Here is a 20460-nt window from a genome sequence, read left to right on the forward strand (position 1 = left end):
GTCATCCATGCATGAGATATATATTGAATTCCAGACCAGAAAACTCAAGTACATCCCCATGCGAGATAACAAGATTCCAAAATAGATAGAAATAATAGTACAATATTCAGACAACCCATCATAAAAACCAACTTTTTCCTTCCAGAATTCACGGATGAAATTCCAGTTGACTCCAGGCATCGAATTATAAACACTTCCCCATCGATAAATCAAATGAACTTGGCTCACAAGGGAAGGAATATAAGGGAGACTTAGAAAAATAACATACCTGTTGTCGTTAACCAGAGGAAGAAGGGAGTTGTCTGCACCAGGGTGGCGGACCATGTGAAACTCCTTCACATTCTGCCTCAGGCTTATCGAGAACCTTGTAACCATTCTAGTTGCCAAAACAAGATTACTTCCGCCTGAGAATCGAAAGCTACCATCATAAAACCCCGATGTAGAGGCGACCCTTCGACCTTCCCTTGAGACATTAATTCGTTGCATGCGCAATGTGAGATTGCGATACAGTTTGAATGTGCAAGGTTTGTAACAAGGCCACCCTCCAACCCTACCTTTCGTGGCAATAATCATGGCACTTATCCCAAAGATGCCATTATGATGGCTCGCACCCTAATTAGGGGATGAAAATATATCTTTTTGATTGAATATAATTAAATATATATTTTTTATGATATATTTTATTATTTTATATTTGTATTTTCTTTTTTTGGTAAGTTTGGCAAGACTACATCTTCATCATTCCAATATATTACCCCGATCGGTGTGGTGGGGAATCGAACTCATGACTTCACATCAAAGAGTTATTTAACAAAACACCTAATCACAGTGTATCCAAGACCTAGCTAAACATTTTATATTTATATTTTTTAAGTAATATATTATTTTATATAATTTAAATAAATTTAATGAGTAAAAATATATATATTTTTCATCCTAAATTATATATGTCAAAAATTAAATTATTATTATTTTAATAATTAAAAATATATATAAAATGTATCTTTATATATATAGTATCCCTTCTTTATATATATAGTATATATAATTAATTAATTAATTAATATATCGCTCTAATTTATACTATTTTCCCTAATAATAGACTACTATGTATGAATGCAATTCTATATAAATGCATTGGAGCCCATAAACAAAACCAAGGCGGTGCTTAGATTCTAAAAGATCGTGTCTTGACTTAAAGTCATCAGAGGATACTCTGAACAAACAAAATTTCACTTCCTTTGTATTCTCCCAGATCATTACTTACTACTTTTGCTACTTCTTGCTGTGATTCAAATCCAGTTATAGATCACTGAATTTTTGCAAACCCATTTTCCGTCTGCTTTTATTCCTTAACAGTAACTTGTCATATATATGATAGCTTGAAGCCTGATTTATTTCTTATATAGTATATCACACCACTTCCTGAGCCCTACTCATAACCACCTTTCAAACACCCTACTGGATTGAAGTTCGAGGAGGTAGGAAGATGGGCAGCAGCAGCATTAGCAATGACCAATGTGAAGGCATAGTAATTGTGGGTGGTGGAATTGCAGGGCTTGCCACTGCAGTTGCCCTTCAGAGGTACTTAATTTCTTCTTGTGTTCATTTCCCTGCAACTTTGTATCCATTTAGCTGGTATAGGTTAATGGCTTCATGAAAATAATCAGTAATGATTTTTCCTTTAAAATCTCTGATATTACTATAGAGTTCCTAAATCCTTGATATAATTGATGTGAAATAACTGTTCCACTTTCCATTATTTAGTGTTCATTTCCCTGCAACTTCGTATCCATTTAGCTGGTATAGGTCAATGGCTTCATGAAAATAATCAGCGTTTAAAATCTCTGATATTACTACCAGAGTTCCTAAATCCTTGATATAATTGATGTGAAATACCTATTCCACTTTCCATTCATAATTTAGTTTTTGAGATGGCAAAGCTCATTATCTAAACTTAATACCAAGCTATCTTTATTGATTGTGATAATTCCATATACATGAATGAATAGGGAATAAGGTGGGTTTCTGCAGGATACCCTGTTCTGATATTTTTGTTAACAATTTATATCTACAGATAAAAGGTTATGGGTTCCAAGCACTCCGGTGTTCTCCAGCTTGGTGTTTTGGTTAAAATCCATGCCTATGAATTTTATCTCCTTCAGCAGTCTTTCTTGATTGCAACAGCTCCATCTTCACATAGGAATAAATAGTCAGTGACCTGGATACCTTGCTGACCACCCAAGTTTCGGTTAAGATCCATATTTGCAAATAGGTTGAGCTCCATGTGTTCGCTGTGGCTTGAGAGGTCTGAGTGACAGTTTTGCATATAAATCTTTTAGAAACAGTTCGATCGGTGTTACTGGTTTCTTAGTTTCTTTGTTAACACCGGAGTTCATCTCTGTTCTTTCAGAAAGCCAAGCCAAATCAGCTCATCCAAGTCATAGTCGCAATTTGACTCGGAAATATGGTTCAGACTTGCAAGACCAACACAAGTGAATCAGATCGACTCAACGAAGCATCATGCCTATAAAACACACAGAAAAAACAAACCAAAAACATTTATTTTGCCTGTTTTCCTGGCCAGATTTCGCAGCAGACAAATAGCAGACTTGTCAAATGTCCAAAGTCTTATGGAATTTTGCAGTATGCAGTACCATCATGTACTTTGAAATCAATTAATATTGAAAATTTGCATTTATATTGATATTGTAGGTTTTCATATTCATAGATTTTTTCTCTTTCTCATATATATATATATATATACCCTCAAGACAACTGCCACTCAGAAATCACGGCTTACCCTTGGACATTGCTAAGCCTGGTAATAGTAACTTTGGTTTTGATGTTGGACAATGAACGAGATAGTGACAGTGTAACAGAGTGTTTTTTTTTCTTTCGTTTGTTAAATTTCAACTTCATTTTTGTTCCATGCCTCTGCATATCCAACTATCCCATTAGGTGAAGGTTAATTTTTCCGGCTCCTGTTTGGTTAATATTTCAAAAGCAGGATTCTGAAAATTGTTTGAACTAGTACTTATTGTGGTCATATTGACTGCCAAACATTGCGTCTTCATTAGGGGTCCTCATTCATATGATTGCTGATTTGTCACATTTGTAATGACCTTGTGCAGAGTTGGTTTGAAGAGCTTGGTGTTAGAGCGAGCAGACTCTTTACGAACCACAGGCACTGCATTGGCTCTAATGACCAATGCTTGGAGGGCGCTCGATGTTCTCGGTGTTGCAGATTCTCTCCGCCTGAAGCATCTACAGATACAGGGGTATGGCCATAGCATCACTCAATTTGATCCTCTGTACTTTACCTCCAACAGCCCTTCCAACAATAATTTAGCTTCTTGTCTGCCAACTTGCAGGGCACAAGTGACTTCCTTCCCTTCAGGATTTACCAAGCAGCTCTCATACACTGGCTCTTGTAAATTGTAAGTATGCCAACATAACTCTTGGCTAATAAATTTCTCAAAAAGCATTCAAGACCATAGAAAACATAGATACAGCAATTGTAAAAACACATCATCTTATAATTTCTGCCCTCCTGGATTCAGGATTTGATCGTTGAAACATTAAGAGCACAATTCCCAACACACGACTGATCTCATCGCATGCAGAGTTTAGAATAATGGGTTTCTAGTTCTACTTTTTACAGAGGGTTGATATAGGTGCAACCAGTGGATAGGTACAAAAATGTCCATCTGCATTTCAATATTTTCAAGATCAAAATGACCAGTAGGGAAAACTAGAGGAGCCTGCCATAGCAAAAGGTTGATGCCATGCTAGAATATGGACACCTATCAGTGTCATATGCTTGTCTGAACCCTAAGTCCAACCAAAAATTCAGAATCATAAGAAGCCCCTTGTTATTGGGCACAATATTCTTAACATCCTTTGCAATCACAGTTAGATCTGTGGAACCTGGTACCCAAAAACAGCATGCTAGGACAGGAGAAAAATATTCTCAGTTCCAGACTGATATCAGGTAGTTTTTTGTTTTGCCTCTAGACGGTACCTCAAGCTTCTACTTTTGAAAAACAAAAATACTCTCAATTATATTGGATGTTTTTCCTGATTTGCGCATTTTGTTACCCACTCCCTCTCATCTTAAATGCCTCTCATGTTAGGGTTGTTGGTTCTTTCAGATTAATGCCCTTGCTTCTCTGGTTCAGATTAATGCTTATCCTGTTGCCTCTTTGCCTAATATTTACTTGTTTACCTGTTTTTATTCTTTATTTTTGTTCCTACTCATTTTTGCATTTAGGAGATTCCTTTGGCACTCTTAGCTAGACTTAACTCCATTGCAGATTCTGGGAATATTTCAGAATCTTACAAACATGAGCAAAGTAAATTGTTTGACCTCACTCGTGTTTGTCAGATGCCAGAATAGTCCCAGAATCTGCAATCCTGCTCTCCCTCATTGCCACTATGACATGAGGTACTTTATATTTCCATTATCTATTTTGGTCATTTGTGGACATCGAGATAATTTCTTTATTCTTTCACATGCTTTGTGATGCTAAGAACTTTTCCTTGAGTACTTTTCCTATCTGCCAGAGGGAATCATGAAGTTCGGTGTGTGAAAAGGCGTTTGCTTCTTGAAACCCTTGCAAAAGAATTGGCTCCAGGAACAATCAGATTCAACGCTAAAGTTGTTTCCATTCAACAATCTACAAACTCTTCTTTAACGACAGTAAACCTGGAAGAAGGAGCACTTATCAGAGCTAAGGTAGATTCTGAAATCCAAACTTCTAATCCACATTAAATGTAATGAAACTTGGTGTAAATGCAATGATAAATTGAATCTCCCCTTGCTAAACAAAGGTAATTTTAATAACCCATGTGCATTGGTTTCTATCAGATGGGAACCTCTGCAGTGGGTTTTCTCACGCAGAAGCACTTCATTTTGTATTTGTGACAAAACTACGGGGTTCGGTTCATTCAAGTTCGATCATTAAATCTATCTTCTATGGTGTGATGTTGGCCTCAACCATTTGGAATGTGTTTCTACTCACAGGTACTGATAGGTTGTGATGGAGTACATTCCGTAGTGGCTCATTCGCTGGGGCTTCAAGCCCCTAGTCTCACTGGGAGATCTGGCATTAGGGGATTGGCAACGTACCCTGAAGGACATAAGTTTGGGCCAAAGATGCTGCGATTTATGGGAGAACATTTGCAGGCAGGTGTTGTTCCGTGTAATGAGAAGGATGTTTTCTGGTTCATAGCCGGGACTTCACTTCCTTGTGGTATAATACTCCATCAACATTTGATATAATCACCAACCTTAAAAGTAGATTCTTAAAAGTTATTGAAAGCTTCTATTATATTCCTTTCCGATAATTTTGAACAACTACATTGCCTTTGAATTGATTAGCTTGACACGGTCATCATCAAATAGCAGTCACAAGCCATGTGAACTATTTGAAAACAAATGACAAAAATATAATACATAACTAATTGGATGCGTTACAGATTCAGATATTGGACGTGATCCAAAGGGTATATTGGAAAAAGCATTGGAAATACTTGGAGATTATCCAGAGGATGTTCTGGACGTAGTAAACAAAACTCAAATGGACACTTTAACATTAACTCATCTCAGCTTGAGATGGCCATGGGCAGTTTTATTTGGAAAACTATGTAAGGGTAATGTGTGTGTTGCAGGGGATGCAATGCATCCTATGACTCCAGACTTAGGACAAGGTGGTTGTTCTTCACTTGAGGATGCAGTGGTTCTTGGAAGGTGCTTGGGAGAAGCAATGGCAATCATGAATTGTCCAAAAGAAGAGAAAATAATTGAAGAAGCATTGAAGAAATATGTGGAGCAAAGGAGATGGAGAGCATTTTGGCTGATAAGTGGAGCATATATAACAGGATTATTGCAACAAGGATCTGGGGGTTTTATAACAAGATTCTTGCGAGAGAAGGTTTTGTCTAGCAGGTTGTCCCAATTTTTTTTGAATCATGCAGACTTTGACTGTGGAACACTCTCTTCATGTAATCCTTCCTAATAATCTCCATTATCACTAATTGTCTACTACTTCCATGCTGGATGCCTCACCAATAAACATGGCAATTTCAGATGAACAGAATTGGTTGATACTTGTCTATTGAGGCTAAGGTCTACTAAGACTAAGACAAAAATAGATTCAATTTTTTTCCTTGATACTATCTAATCTCTATATTAAAATCTGGTCAGCTATGTATATATTAGTTATCTGGTCACCTATGTAAATATTAGTAAAGTACAACGAGCAAAAATAATCTGCACAACAGATTAAATGACCTTTACTATTTGCAGACATAACAGTGTCCAGCATACACAAGTTGTTAGATTTGCATCCAGGCCATAAGCACTGGTTTTTTTAAATGTGAACTTGTAAAAACCTAAAAAACTCATTCAATAAGATGACAAAAAATATAAAATATATAATTAACTAGGAGTATTGATGATTGAGAAAGATACTGGATATGGACCTCATACGTTACAGTTCAGATATACTTTGACGATTCAAGGTTCCTTCTTATGGTATTTAGACCATACTTTGAAATCCTAATGAAAATGAAATTGATTGAAGGCAACTAGGGAAGGGTTAAAGAATCCAGGTTTCAATTAGATTAAAAAATTTGGATCCATATTTTTAAGATAGAGTTCCTTATTCATGAATAGTGAACTCTATAATGTTGCTTATATTTGAAATCATAAATCTGAAATCTGAACTCTTATTTATTAATAAGCTTACAAATAACTGAACAATGAATGAACCCATTGTTAAAACATATCATGCTCTCACCTAATAATGGTCCTCTATATCCTATTATTACACCATTGTTACAAATAACAGAAAAATGAATGAACCCATTGTTAAAACATATCATGCTTTCACCTAATAATGGTCCTCTTCATCCTCTTATTGCACCATGGTCTTTTTGGTACCTCTAGGGTGGTGAGTGGCATGTCTTGTGCTCATCTTATGCCTACATAACACTCACATCAGGGTTGGTAATCTTGCTAATGTGAACGCTTTATTTTTTTGTTCTATTTGCTTACCATTTTTCTACCTTCTAGACTTTAAGGTCACATTTCTAGACTATAAGGTCACATGCTAAAGATTGTTGTACAAATCTTATCATTATCCATCCAGTTACTTCATTCATTCTTGTGTCATCATATTTTTTTCTTTTTCTTTCTTTCAGTGTATATTATCTGAGGTCTCTTCCTTCACTGTTTTTTTTCTTTTTCATTGTAATGATACTCACATAATCAATACTTTATGCAAGTATGCATGTGACCCATAAACTATTGTGGATATTCCATTGAACAATTTGTCACAATAGATTTGATAAAATTATACTTAAAAATCTGAAAATGTATACCATGTAGATTATTTTTCCTTAGACTTTTGGATTTATGAAGTTACGGTTTCATGCATAAGATATTTGAAATGTGGAAAATAGAGAACGAGCAAAACTAAAATCACTCACAACCATAAGAACACAAGATATACCTTAGGAAACCCTTTTGGGAGAAAACCTAGTTAGAAGACGAGGTTGCTTAGCTCTCTCTATCTTCAAATGGAAAATGGATGCAAGTACAAAGAAGTGAGGCCTATGACATGTGGGCTACTACAGTGCACAAATCCTCTTTGTTTTCTCTCTCCCTATCCACTTGCAACTACTCTACTCATATATGGAACAAAATGCATCAAATAGAAAGGGACCATTGTTTCTCCTAGTGGTCTGGTTATAACACAGCCTGATAGCCTACTAGTGGTTAGGTTTGACTCTTTCAACTCTTAACTAGAGTTACAATATGGACTATTCTAGAGTCTTCTTCATCATGATCATGCAGCTAGCCCCTTTTCCATGAATAATGGTGTCTGAAGTAGCATCCTCTTGAATTATGGTTATCAAAACAGGAAGGTCAACTTTCGAGTGGCATAACTTTTACATACAAACTTCGTTTGAAGTGATTTTTTCCCCATTGGAAATGCCTTTGTGTGTAAAGTAGAAAGTACATGTTCTAGGAATAGGAAAAAAAAGTTTTACCTCCCAAAAAACACTATATGATGCCTTAAGCTACTCCCAAAATGTTTCAGAACTCAATTTGCCAAACTGGGTCGCATAGGTAAAAAATGTTATTTGAGTTGATTCCTCCACTTTTCCCACTCTAAAAGCATTAAGATGGATGAAAAAATATAATAATCAAATCTGGATCACACTTCCCCATTTTTTGGGGCTTTTGATCCCCAAAAGCTATTATTGAATGAGGCCAAAAAAAATTCCTACACCTTCTATCGGGTGTAGCTTTTAGCTTTGCTTGGAAATTGTCCTTTCAACCCAATCTGCCAAAGGTCATGTTGCCCTTGTCTTGTAGTTTTGGACCTCTTTTGCAAAATTGTATCTTATGTCAACTCCGCCTAAGCATATGGTGCTAAATCCTCTATAGAAGGAAGGACTTATTCCTCTTCCTAGTCTAGAATTGAAGGCTCAAAGAGTTTGAGATTGTCTACATTCACCACTTAAGTAAATGTGCATGTTGTTAGATTTCTAATACCAACCAAATTTATTTCTCACGACAATTTATTTTATCCCCAACAATTTATTTATTTTCCCAAATAAATACTGAATCACCGAAAAGTAAATCATTGGGATTTTTAACTTCTAGAATTAAATATATGCAATGAAATTAAACCAGAGAGATCAATCACACATTGCAAGGTAATTCACCCATAAAATTTCTCTGTCATTTAATTATCTGGAAAATATGGGTTTTACAACCTATAAATATATAAGGAAAAATACAAAACCGAAACCTAGGACATGACTCCCTCAGAATGAATTCAACCCAAGGAACTCGACCTCTAGGAAATCAACCTCTAGATGAAATTGGCTTGAATACTCAGCCAACAACTTGACATGTGCTCTCCTTTCATGTCACTAATGCACACTAGGGAAAACTCGGCCTCCTCTAGATAAAATCAATCTCCCTATGACAAGCTGGCTCTGCAATCTCCTACTACTTCGCCTCCTAGATTCGGCCAAATCCACTTGCACTTCTGCTTTGTGCTCATGATCCATAGAGCCACTCACACTTAGAGAATACTGCTTTCTCTAAATGATGACTCGATCATATACTTTTTGCTTCACCTCCTCATTAGACTCCCTTTATAATCTTCATTAAGTCCAAATCCCTAACCCTAATCTCACTTCTAGAATCATCTTGGAGATCAACAATTGAGATTATTTTTAAGTCACTTAAATAATTAAACTATTTGTCGTTATAAAATGACTTAATAGTCCACAATAATTACTTGACTTTAATTATTGTACTTTTCCTAAGTTAGATTTAGAAAAAAAAGACATAAATCACTTAATTCACCAAGCAAGCACTTAGAAGAGGCAAATAATGTCATCCAAGTACTAAGACACCAACTATGCAGAAGACCTTATAAAGCTACCACTAACTTCAACACTCCCTTCTAGCAAGGAATGGATTCTCCAACACCCCTAGCTTATCTCAGCACTTCACAAACTTTTCTTTAACTAGAGGTTTGGTGAAAACATCTAACACCTTCTCCTTTATAGAAATGTATTGCGATCTCACAACACCTCTCTGGACCATGTCTCTAATGAAGTGATATATAATCTCAATATGCTTGGACCAGTCATGAAACATAGTATTCTGAGAGAGTTTATTGTAACTCTAATTATCACAGTGAAATATTGTTGGCCCCATCTGCATATCAAATATTCTTGCAAGCATATTTTGAAACTATACTACCTCACAACTCACCATACTTGCTTCCATGTACTCTGCCTCTGCTAAAATGAGTGTCACTGACTATTACTTCCTACTGAACCATGAGATCATGGTTGATCCCAAGTTGAAACAACATCCAGATGTGGAGTTTTTTTCCACTACACCCCCTGCCCAATCAAATTCTATGTACCCTTGTAGCTCCACTCCACCAGCTCTGACATACCTCACCCCAAAGTCTACTATATCATGCAGGTACCTCAACACATGATTTTCTGCCACCCAATGAACTTGTCTTAGCTCCATCATGAACTGATTGTGTGTTCACAAAAAAACATATATTCGACCTGGTGTTGATCAGATACATCAAGGAACTTATCAGTTGCCTATATAGTGTGGCATCCACTAATTCACCTTTAGAAGTGCTCAATTTCTTCAGGTTAGTGATCATCAGTGTAGACGTAGCCTATAATCCTCCACATTGAACCTCTTCAAGATTTCAACTACATACTTTCCCCGCCCAAGGAAAATCTCTCTTGGTTGTTGTCACACCTCCAATCCCAAAAAGTAGTGCATCAATCCGATGTCTTTCAAGTCGAACTATGAAGCAAGATCTTCCATGCACATCTCTATGAGCTTCTTGGACATTGTCAAAAGAGATCATCCACATATAATACCAAGATGAGTGGTCCACCCTCAACAAGTACATAGTATAATTTGGGATCTGCTTCACTCTTGGTGATGCCCAAACCAAGAAGATATCCCTCGATCCTAGCATACCATGTGCATGGAGCCTGCTTTAGCTCATAAAAGACCTTCTTCAACTTTCATACATGGTAATCTCTTCCCTACACCTCAAAGCCCTAAGGTTGCTTGATATACAAATCCTCCTCGATTACCCCACTGAGGAAAGTAGCCTTCGCATCCATCTGATGTATCCTCCACCCCATCTCTGAAGCAATGGACATAACTGCTCCACTGGATGTATATCTAGCAATAGGTGTGAATGTCTCCTCATATTCCACTACCTCCTTCTGGGAGAACCCTCTCGCCACGAACCTCACTTTATACTTCTCGATACTACCATCAGTTGTATGTTTGATCTTATAGATCCATCGAGAAGTGACAATAGACTTTCCCTTTGATCTCGACATGATGTCCCATACATCATTTCTCATGGTGGATCTATACTCCTCTATCATTGCATCTCTTTAGACGTGCTCATTTATAACCTCCTCAAAAGTGGAAGGCTCATATTTTTTGATATTACTCGTTAGTGCCAAATAACTGAAAAAAATCTCGTCGGTGGTCTGCTTTGCCTAAAGGTGCTACTATTAGCCTCCACATGCTCCTCAACATCCCTCAAGGTTTGCTCGGCCCATCTCGACCTCCTCCTGGTATAGCTCGAAGGAATATTCAATGCCTCCAGATCTATCCACTGTGTCTCTATTGCTAGTGCTACTAGTCCCTACTCAACCTTAGGAGCCTCTCACTTCCAATCCACTATCGTTGTTGGCTCCTTCTCATGAGATCTCTTAAGGGTTCTTCCCTCATCAAATTCGAAATATTGAATCAATATCACCTTCCTCTATCCTAGAATATAGACTCGGTAGGCCTTTGAGACCTCACTATAACCCACAAATACGCCCCTCTCAAACAAGGGATCCATTTTAGTCCTTTTTCTTTGTAGGAACATGGACATAAAGTGGACTACTGAATATGCGAAAGTGACTCATATGATTTTACTTTTGTAAACAACTCTTGATGAGTCGCTTCGTCCAACACATTGTGAGGACTCCTGTTCTACATGTACATAGTTGTATTGCAGGCCTCGACCCATGAAAACATAGGCAAATCCTTATCATAGATCATTTCCCTCATTGCCTCCTTGACGATCCTATTTTTCCTCTTAGCAACCCCATTCCAATGAGGGTTGTAAGGCATTGTGAGCTCCTTCTTAATTCCTTCTTCCCTGCAAAAATCCTGGAACTCATTGGAGGTATACTTGCCCCCATTATCTGATCACAACACCTTAGTATTCTTCCTAGTTTGGTTCTTCGTAAGAGTTTTGAACTCCTAAAACTAATCAAATACCTCATCCTTGGTCTTCAGGAAGTAGATCCAAGTTTTTCTAGAATAATCATCTATGAACGTTGCAAATTTAAGGACCCTGTGATCTATGTCATGGACATAGGACCACAAATATCTGAGTGCATTGAGTCTAGCACTCCATTAGACCCATTATCATTGTGAGGATATGCCATTTTGACTTGCTTTCCAAGTGTACACCCTTTACACACTCCATCCTACTCCACCCTGGTTTTTGGAAATCTAGTGACCATCCTTTTCACCATAAGAAGAGCTTTGTAATGTAGGTGCCCCATCCTCTTATGCCAAATCTCGCTCTGGTTGTCACTCTCATGTATGAGAGCCTTCACCAGTTGTCCTCTCAATAGATAGAGATCCCTCACCCTTCTACCAATCACCCACTTCACCTACCATAAATTTGACCTCCAATCCTCTTTCCTTTATGGCCAAAACTGAAAGGAGATTTTTCTCCAAACTCGATACTTACATTACCTCGTTCACCTCCATAATGCCAACTGATTCCATCTTAAACTCAATATTCCCAGTACCTTCTATTACATACTTTTCCTTATCACTAAGCTCCATATGTACATTTTTGGGTCCTCTGGTCATGTTGGTGAATAAGTCTCGAGATCCCTTCTTGTGACAAGATGATCCACTATCCACAAACCAAACACCTCTCGTGAAGGTTCTAGAAAGGCAAGATACTAAGGTGAAGTTTTTCTCAAATTTCTTGGAAATTTTCTCCATCTGCATAGTAGTTGTTGTAGTAGTCTTTCCCTTGCCCTTCCTTTTGTTTGTACATTGACTGGAAAAATGTCTAAACGTATGACAAGCAAAGCACTTCACTTTTCTCATGTCATTTTGCTTCTTATTCTATGAAGATCCTCCTCCACCCTAGTTTTGCTTAGCCTTCACTTTTTCCTTTTTCGCTTCTGATGCAAGAGAAAGCTCATCTTTCTCTTCACCACCCTTTTGCTATCCCCTGGTCAATGAGTTTTCCCAAATCTCCTTCTAGGTTAAGTCATCCAATAACTAGCTCCAATTGGGAAGTTGTTGACGAGCAAGAATCCCATCTAGAAAAGTGCACCAGTGCTTTACGCACACCTTCAGAGAAACTTTAACTAGCTTTGAATTATGCATAGTTTCCCCAACAATTGCAAGCTCATCATGAGCATATTGAACCCTCATTAGATAATATGTTACAACCTCAAATCTATCCATTTTAATGATGTTTAATTTCACCTGCAACACCATTTTTCTATTCTTATTTGTACTTTAATAAAGATTGGTCAGAGCTACCTACATCTATCTTCTGATCTCATTCCTTGATATGTGAAGAATTATATGTGTTGAGAAATCTAGGGGAAGCAACATATGATGATTTCTCTTGCTTTGATAACTATTTGTGGTGTATTTTTACTTCACTTAATTAGCTTCTTCTTTCACTTGTTATTATTAGTGTTTTCTTCATCAAACAACTACCAATAAGAATAATGAGACAAAGGACACACGATATAGGTGATCAGCCAAGGCTAAAACCTCTCTTATCTAAGAGGAAAGCCCACAAGAATTTGTCTTCTTATAGAATCTTCAATTGATGAATTTGAATACCTAGATCCTTGACACAAATCCCTCCAATACCAAGTCAATGCCTCTCCTTGATGACCTTCTCTTTCACAAAGTCAAATTCAGTCAAAAAAACTTTCTAGTAGCAATGGGTTTTCCTTCAAGCTATTTTTTGGACCTGCAACTTCTTGACTACAAATCGACCTGACTACAAAAACACTAGGCCACAAGTGTGAGTGAGAATATGGAGAAATTTTCCTCCTTTCTTCTTCGCTTGGTAAGTTACTTCCTCCTCATCAATTCGGCTTGCAATATGATCCATTTTCCACCCAAATTTGGTCCTCTAGAGTGACTATAATTTTCAATCTTCTTTCTATAGTGAGAGCCCTAATACTCCTCGCACATGTGAGTTACTTTATCCCAAAAACAGATCCAAATTTTTCTGTCATCTTTCTCCTTTTCTTCATTGTACTAAGAGGCTTCTTATTCCTTCTTATTCACACTTCTTGCTTGCTCTTGATACTGGATCGATGCTCCTTCAAATGAGGTCAAGCTCTTCAACATATAGGATTCATGTCCATCTTTGTAGGTCCACTTGTCACTGTCTCTAGGCCGACTTCATCTTCTAGATAGGCCGACTTGATTGTTAGCACTTAAAGAGGTCTTGGAGGGTTATTTGAATTTATTTTGACTCAAATAATTTATTTTACAATATGTAACATGCCCCAAATGGGTCTTTCATACATGGAAATGAATTAATGACTTGTAGACTCAATGACAAGCCCTAGGACCTCAAAATGGGAGCTTGATCTAAAAATAAATTTACTTTAGCATGAAACCCATGCCTCAAGAATAACAATAATAAATTTATTTTTCTCATTACATCAAAAACATAAAATCATGATTACATATGTCATTATGAAGACCAAACCTAGTTACATATTTCAATGCCCCCTCTTAACTAGGGAGGTATTCATAATCTATACAAGGTAATTGGACATTCTCAAACTAAAGAATTCTCATAAGAAGAGTCAGATTGTTAATCCATCTGTTTAGCATCATATCATCCAACATTGTCACATAGCAGGGCCTTGACTAACATCTCTGTCTCTCCACAAGATCGGGTCACAATGCTTGCGAGACCAATGGTTTGTAGACACCTTCATCATTGTCCCTCAAGGAACATACTCCACCTGAGTTTTCACAAGGTATGTCCTTCCAGGACTATTATTGTCTTGGATTCCCAATCCTCAAAGGATATTGGTCCTCTATGACTACTCTTATCTTGGATTCCCTACCACATCCTCAAAGAGTATCGGATGTTATATTCTTACCCAATCCTCCATTCTTTCTTTCCAAGTGAAGACAAGAATGATGTGCATATCTTTCCCTCTCAAGTAGGGAGGATATACCCATTCCTCTGAAGGAATGTACCTATTCCTATAAAAGGAATGTATCCAAGCTCCCTCTTACCTAGGGACTTGTCCAAGTTCTTTTTTAACCAAAAAAGTTCTTCCAAGCTCCCTCTTAACTAGAGATCTATTTCTAGCAACAGCTATCTCTTCTTTGGTGGAGATCATGGTACCTTCAACTGCTTGTAGAGCATCTCCATTTGATGTCATGAATTTCATCCTCATCTTTATGGAGCCTTCATCTTGTAGGGCATCCACCATCCATCACTTTCCTTCGTGTACCATGTTAGTCATGTCATACTTCCTTTCATCAGAAAGTGATCTTGTTAGTTCATATCTGGCTTTACTTCATACAACTACCTTTTCCACATCATGTATCCTTCATGATCTTCCATCCATCCACATGAGTACTAGTTGTAGATGACATCCACAACTTTATTTCAGTAGCCTTGTATTAGCCCATCCAGGTATTGTTCGAAAATCAAAAGTGAACATTAAATCAAAATTACCTTTTGTGATGGCTCTTCATCATGACATTTGCTTGTAGCAACATCAACATCCTGCATAAATATTGACACATCTCCAAGATATTTAATGTCAAGGGTCTCCTTTCTTTTCATACTTTACCAAAGTCTTCATACCTTTCCCATGGAGATATCATTGTCAATTCTTTTAGTTATCGAATGTTGATTTCCTTTTTCTATGTGATCATAGTTGCATCTTCCATGATTTCTTTTTTCTTTCTTTACATATTTCTCCCTAGGAACTTCCATCCATAGTTCTTTCATCTTTGTCAACCACCTCATATTCCATATGAGGACATATTATGTTGATTTCATATATGTGAACCATGCCTTCATGCATATTTTCATCGAAAGAGATCCTTTTCCTTTGATCATACTCATGAGGTAGAGAACTTATCCATGCTATCAGCAATTATATGATGACATAAATTAATTTATTAAACATATGCATACATACCTATTTTCTTCTTTTGGTCATCGAGGCTTCTTTTAGTAGCCTCCTTTCCTTGATTGAAAGTACTTCAACCATCTTGACATGTTGCATTCCTTTGTCATCATACCATCATTCTTCCAAACAATGAATCCCATCCAATGTGGAATTCTTGTGATACACTTGCTTCTTTCAAGAGATGAACCTTAAAATGAAGATTTCAATAGAGGATCCTAATTATCCTCATCTTGCAAATGCTCCTTCCCAATGATATATGATGATTTCTACACGAGACGACTCTCTTCTATCCATAAGTACTACTTATGCTTCAAATGAGGTTACCTAGAGCTTCTTCCTTCTAATGATGATTGTCATAGACTTCTACTTTAGCTATCTTTCAAGCTTCCTATGATGATGTCATGAGATCCTGCTTTAGTTGTATGCTTTTATGATGCCCTCTTCCTTAAATGATGCATCCTATCATGCTTCTAATGTGTAGGGACCAACCCTCTAAATTTTTTTGTTTTTAAATACTAAAAATACAACCATAAGAAAATAGCATTGGGAACTCAAAAATTATTAAGCATTATATAAAAACTTTCCTGAATTTCACTTTATTGAACATATCATCTAATTTACATGCTATTAACTAAAGCCAAAATGAAGTGATACAAAACAATATTATAACAACATAGGTACCATTCACCAGGATACGAGATTCAAACTTGACTTGCCGCTATTTGCCCTCCTTTGTTGTCGGTCGCCTCCAAGTGTGAATGTCAACGTGCTTAATCCAAATGCAATGACCCATCAGTTGACCTCCCAGCCTACTCCTTGGTTACTCTCCTTCCCTGCGGACCCCCGAGCTACAATGGGGTTGTACAATGGAGGAAATGTATAGAGCACTCTTGGGCTCAAAAGTCCCCTCTCTATAGTCCTCTACCTCACCAAACTCACTATAGCTCATAGTCACTACTCTCACATAGCCTTATCCATCCAACAATAGGGTAAAGAAAAGTCCCTTTTCCCATGGCCCGCCCCTTCTTTTATAGGAGTCTTCATAGGTGACACTTGGCATTTCATGCATAATTAACTATTTTTGCTAATCCAATAGTTTGATATTCACCCGCCCATGTGTCACTCTCTCATCAAGGATCTCCAAAATTATTTACTTAGATTTTAATTTACAAATAATATTTTTCCTCACCTCAACAAGATTGATATTTCTTCTCCTAGTTGTCTCTTGATCCCCCTTTTACTCCTTAATTTGTGTTCATTACTAAAGTCAATTGATAAGTCAAGATTTGATCCCCTATCTACTCCCTAATTTAACTCAAGTTATCTCTTAAATGGATATTCTTATGTTAGTTGTTGCCACATGGAGGTTCTCTAAATTTCTCTAAAATTTAATTTATAAATATTATTTTAATTCACCATCCTCTTCTCTTAATTAGATTTAACTATTTTAGGATTAATATTTATCCTTACATTTATGTCCTCTTTCCCCTTTTTACCTAATTAAATTACATTATCTACCTAATATTTTCCAACATGGGAAGCGTAGAGTTTTTAAGGTAAAATATTTTATTTCTTCCTATGATCCTCTTAACCCAAGTTTTATTCTTGATTTAATTACCTCAGTTTCTAACATCATTTACCCTTGATGTGAATTTACTTAGTTTTCATATCTTGATTATATTTATTAATTTATTTAGTTTTAATGATTCTAAGAGTGCCAAGTTTGGTCGTGCCCTTCAAGAACTTCCCTTGAAGTTCCAAGGGTGTCACGCCTAACAGTTTATTTGTGATGCCAAGGGTGCCAAGTTGGTCAAGCCCTTCAAAAAATTCCCTTGAAGTTCCAAGGGTGCCACACCACTTTCTCTTCAAGCATTCAATGGCTACGAGGGGAAAGTATAGGTGCAATGACAAAGACCACTATCATCTCTTATGTTTCCTGCTATAATGAGACTAATGGTATTGGGGATCAAGGAATTCTCTTTAATGGGCGCCCCCCGGTAAAATCCTCATGAGCGACCCAACTTTGGGACCTACGCTCATGACATCGTGATCTTCAAGGCGAAGGTGTTTCAACCTTTCCAGCCCAAGTCACGGTGGGAGTGCTAGTGGGTGAGATCAAGGACACTGTCCCACCCCTCCCATGCAGTTCCATAGAATTGTACAACCCCATCACCCATATGTGAGTCATTCAACCAAGCAATTAATCTGTGCCTGCAACCACTAACATATCATCAGAATATAGATAAACATATATATAACAGGTTTCAAAATTGACTTATAATTTCAAAGACAAAATATAAATTTTCATCAAACCAGGTGTCATCAACTTGTCATATGTGAGTGCCTCTGGTGGTTTCCTACTATACTCAATAATCATCAGTAACAAGGTTTCTCAGTGTTAGTCATTGTCATAATAGCATCATCAACATCACCTAGTCATTCACATCATTGTTCATTGTGAACCAGAACTAATGCAAGTAGGTAACATAGGGGACACATCCATCATGGCTATCATCATCATAATACATATCCATCAAAGCTATCAACATCGTAATATCAATAGAAAACATACCTATCCATCAAAGCTATCATCGTCATGATATCAATAGAGAGCATACATATCCTTTACTACTATCATCATCATAAATTCAATAGAGACCAAACATAACCATTTATGTTACAATTATCATAATATCAATAGAGAACATGCATAACCATTAATGCTACAATCATCATAATACCAATAGATAACATACATAACCATTAATGATATCTTCATCATAATATCAATGGAGAACATACCTAAACATCACAACTACTAATATCACAACCACTAATAATAGAGTCATGTGTCCGGATCCTCAACTTGAGGTCCTCAAAGAATCGTGTGTGGGACTTAAGGCTAAATAAATGTTAATGTCATATCACTATCAATCCACTAGAGCGGGGCACTACTTAATGTTTCCTACCATGATAAATATACTTTACAAAAACTTGGTGGAGAAGATTATCTCAATCATAGTAGAGATCTTTTACTTCCTCCTTCTTTGATTCCCTCTTTTCAACTTCTTCCACTTCTTTGGTGATATGGGATTATTCCCTTCCTTTTTTGTTTTTGTCATTTTTGAGTTTTGGACAATCTCTCTTGTAGTCCCCATATTCATGACAACCATAGCATTGAATATTCGACATATTCTTCTTGTTCTTTTTATGTGGATCAAACTTCCAAAACTTCCCTTTTCTCTTAGACATGGAAGAAAATTCTTTTTCTTTCTCTTTTGATCTTACATTGATTTTTTCCTTCAACCTAGTTTCTTTAATTTTGCATGGTGACCAAAGCTCATTGAATGGAGTTGCTTCTTTCTTTCCATAGATAATTGATGTAAAATTTCCCCATTCTTCTAGTAGTGCATTGAGCACGATGACACTGGTCATTTCCTTATCAGACATTATTTCTTAGAACTCTTGTAGTTTGTCTCTAATTTTTTACACCCTCATAAAGTATGAGGTTATTCCTTCTTCTTTTGATATCTTCATCTTGTAGAGTTCTTGTCTTAATGATATCATTTCTCCGGAAGTACTTACAAAGAACAATTCTACAAGTTTGTCGTATATTTATTTTGATGACTCCAACTTTGATACATAGGGTATGAGAGGATCTTTGATGGAATTCTATGAGAATCCTTTGAGCCCTTACTTCCCCTTTCAAGTAATTTGCAAGAGCTTGAGCTTCTTCCTTTGGAGGTTTAGTGATTGATCCCTTAACATGTTCCATTACTTCATTTTATATGAGGATCAAATATGCCCTCTTCTTCCATGCAAGAAATTTTGATGACCCAACCAACTTGTTGGTTTCCTTGCAAAAATACATTTTGATAGATTCATATGTGGACATAAAGTTGTGAAGATACTCCTTGATGAAAATATCTTCAACCTTCTTCCTTCTTGATTTTGATGATGATATTGATAGTGGAAGATGACTTCTTTAATGAATATGTCTTCCTTCAAAAGTGATTCTTGACTCAAGGAGAGGGAGATCAATTTGAATCTTTGATGATGATGACAACACCTTTCTTCTAGCTTTTCTTTGATGTAGAGGCTTCAAGATGCTTCGATATGTAGTCCTTTCCTTATTTGAGTAGAGGTAGGGTCTTTTGAGATCTCATTTTTCGAGGTGCTTCTTGTGTGTGGTTCTCAAGAATTCCTTAAGTGTAGAGTCCTTTGAACGAACTATGGTTTTTGAGGTCTTCTTTAGTAGCTTCCTTCAAGACGATGATGTAATCCTTGTCCTTTTGAGATAAGTGGTCCTTCTTGATGAATGCTGCTCTTGATTATCTTCTAGTGCTTCGGCCCTTGAGTGTCCTTCTTTAAGCTGCCCCTCCTTGACTTGTCACCTTATCTCTGAAACCATGTTGATAAATCTAGGGGCAACAACATAGGATGATTTATCTTGCTTTGATAGCTGTTTTTGGTGTATTTTTACTTCACTTAATTAGCTTCTTATTTCACTTGTTATTATTAGTGTTTTCTTCATCAAATAGCTACCAATAAATAAAGAACAATGAGAAAAAGGACACACGATATAGGCGATCAGCCAAGGCCAAAACCTCTCCTATCTGAGAGGAAAAACCACAAGAATTCTTCATCATA

The 20460-nt window shown here is 36.8% G+C and overlaps 1 protein-coding gene across 2 annotated transcripts; it reads left to right on the top strand.

The window, feature by feature from the left end:
• Window positions 1-1144: 1144 nt before the first annotated feature.
• On the top strand, window positions 1145-6172 carry LOC149211663 (monooxygenase 2-like). Of its 2 annotated transcripts, XM_089391563.1 has the most exons (7): window positions 1145-1584; window positions 3135-3281; window positions 3375-3440; window positions 4388-4447; window positions 4567-4738; window positions 5027-5255; window positions 5482-6172. In XM_089391563.1, the coding sequence occupies exons 1-7, from the start codon at window positions 1490-1492 to the stop codon at window positions 6018-6020; spliced, it is 1308 nt and encodes a 435-aa protein (XP_089247689.1). In that variant the 5' UTR covers window positions 1145-1489; the 3' UTR covers window positions 6021-6172. The 2 variants fall into 2 exon arrangements, with proteins under 2 accessions (XP_089247689.1, XP_089247690.1); XM_089391564.1 differs by lacking the exon at window positions 4388-4447 and having other exon boundaries at window positions 1146-1584.
• The last annotated feature ends 14288 nt before the right edge of the window (window positions 6173-20460 follow it).

The sequence above is a fragment of the Pinus tabuliformis genome, chromosome 1_1, assembly GCF_031772625.1.
Source record: "Pinus tabuliformis cultivar Carrire ecotype Pingquan chromosome 1_1, CPIR1, whole genome shotgun sequence".
Classification (NCBI taxonomy): domain Eukaryota; kingdom Viridiplantae; phylum Streptophyta; class Pinopsida; order Pinales; family Pinaceae; genus Pinus; species Pinus tabuliformis.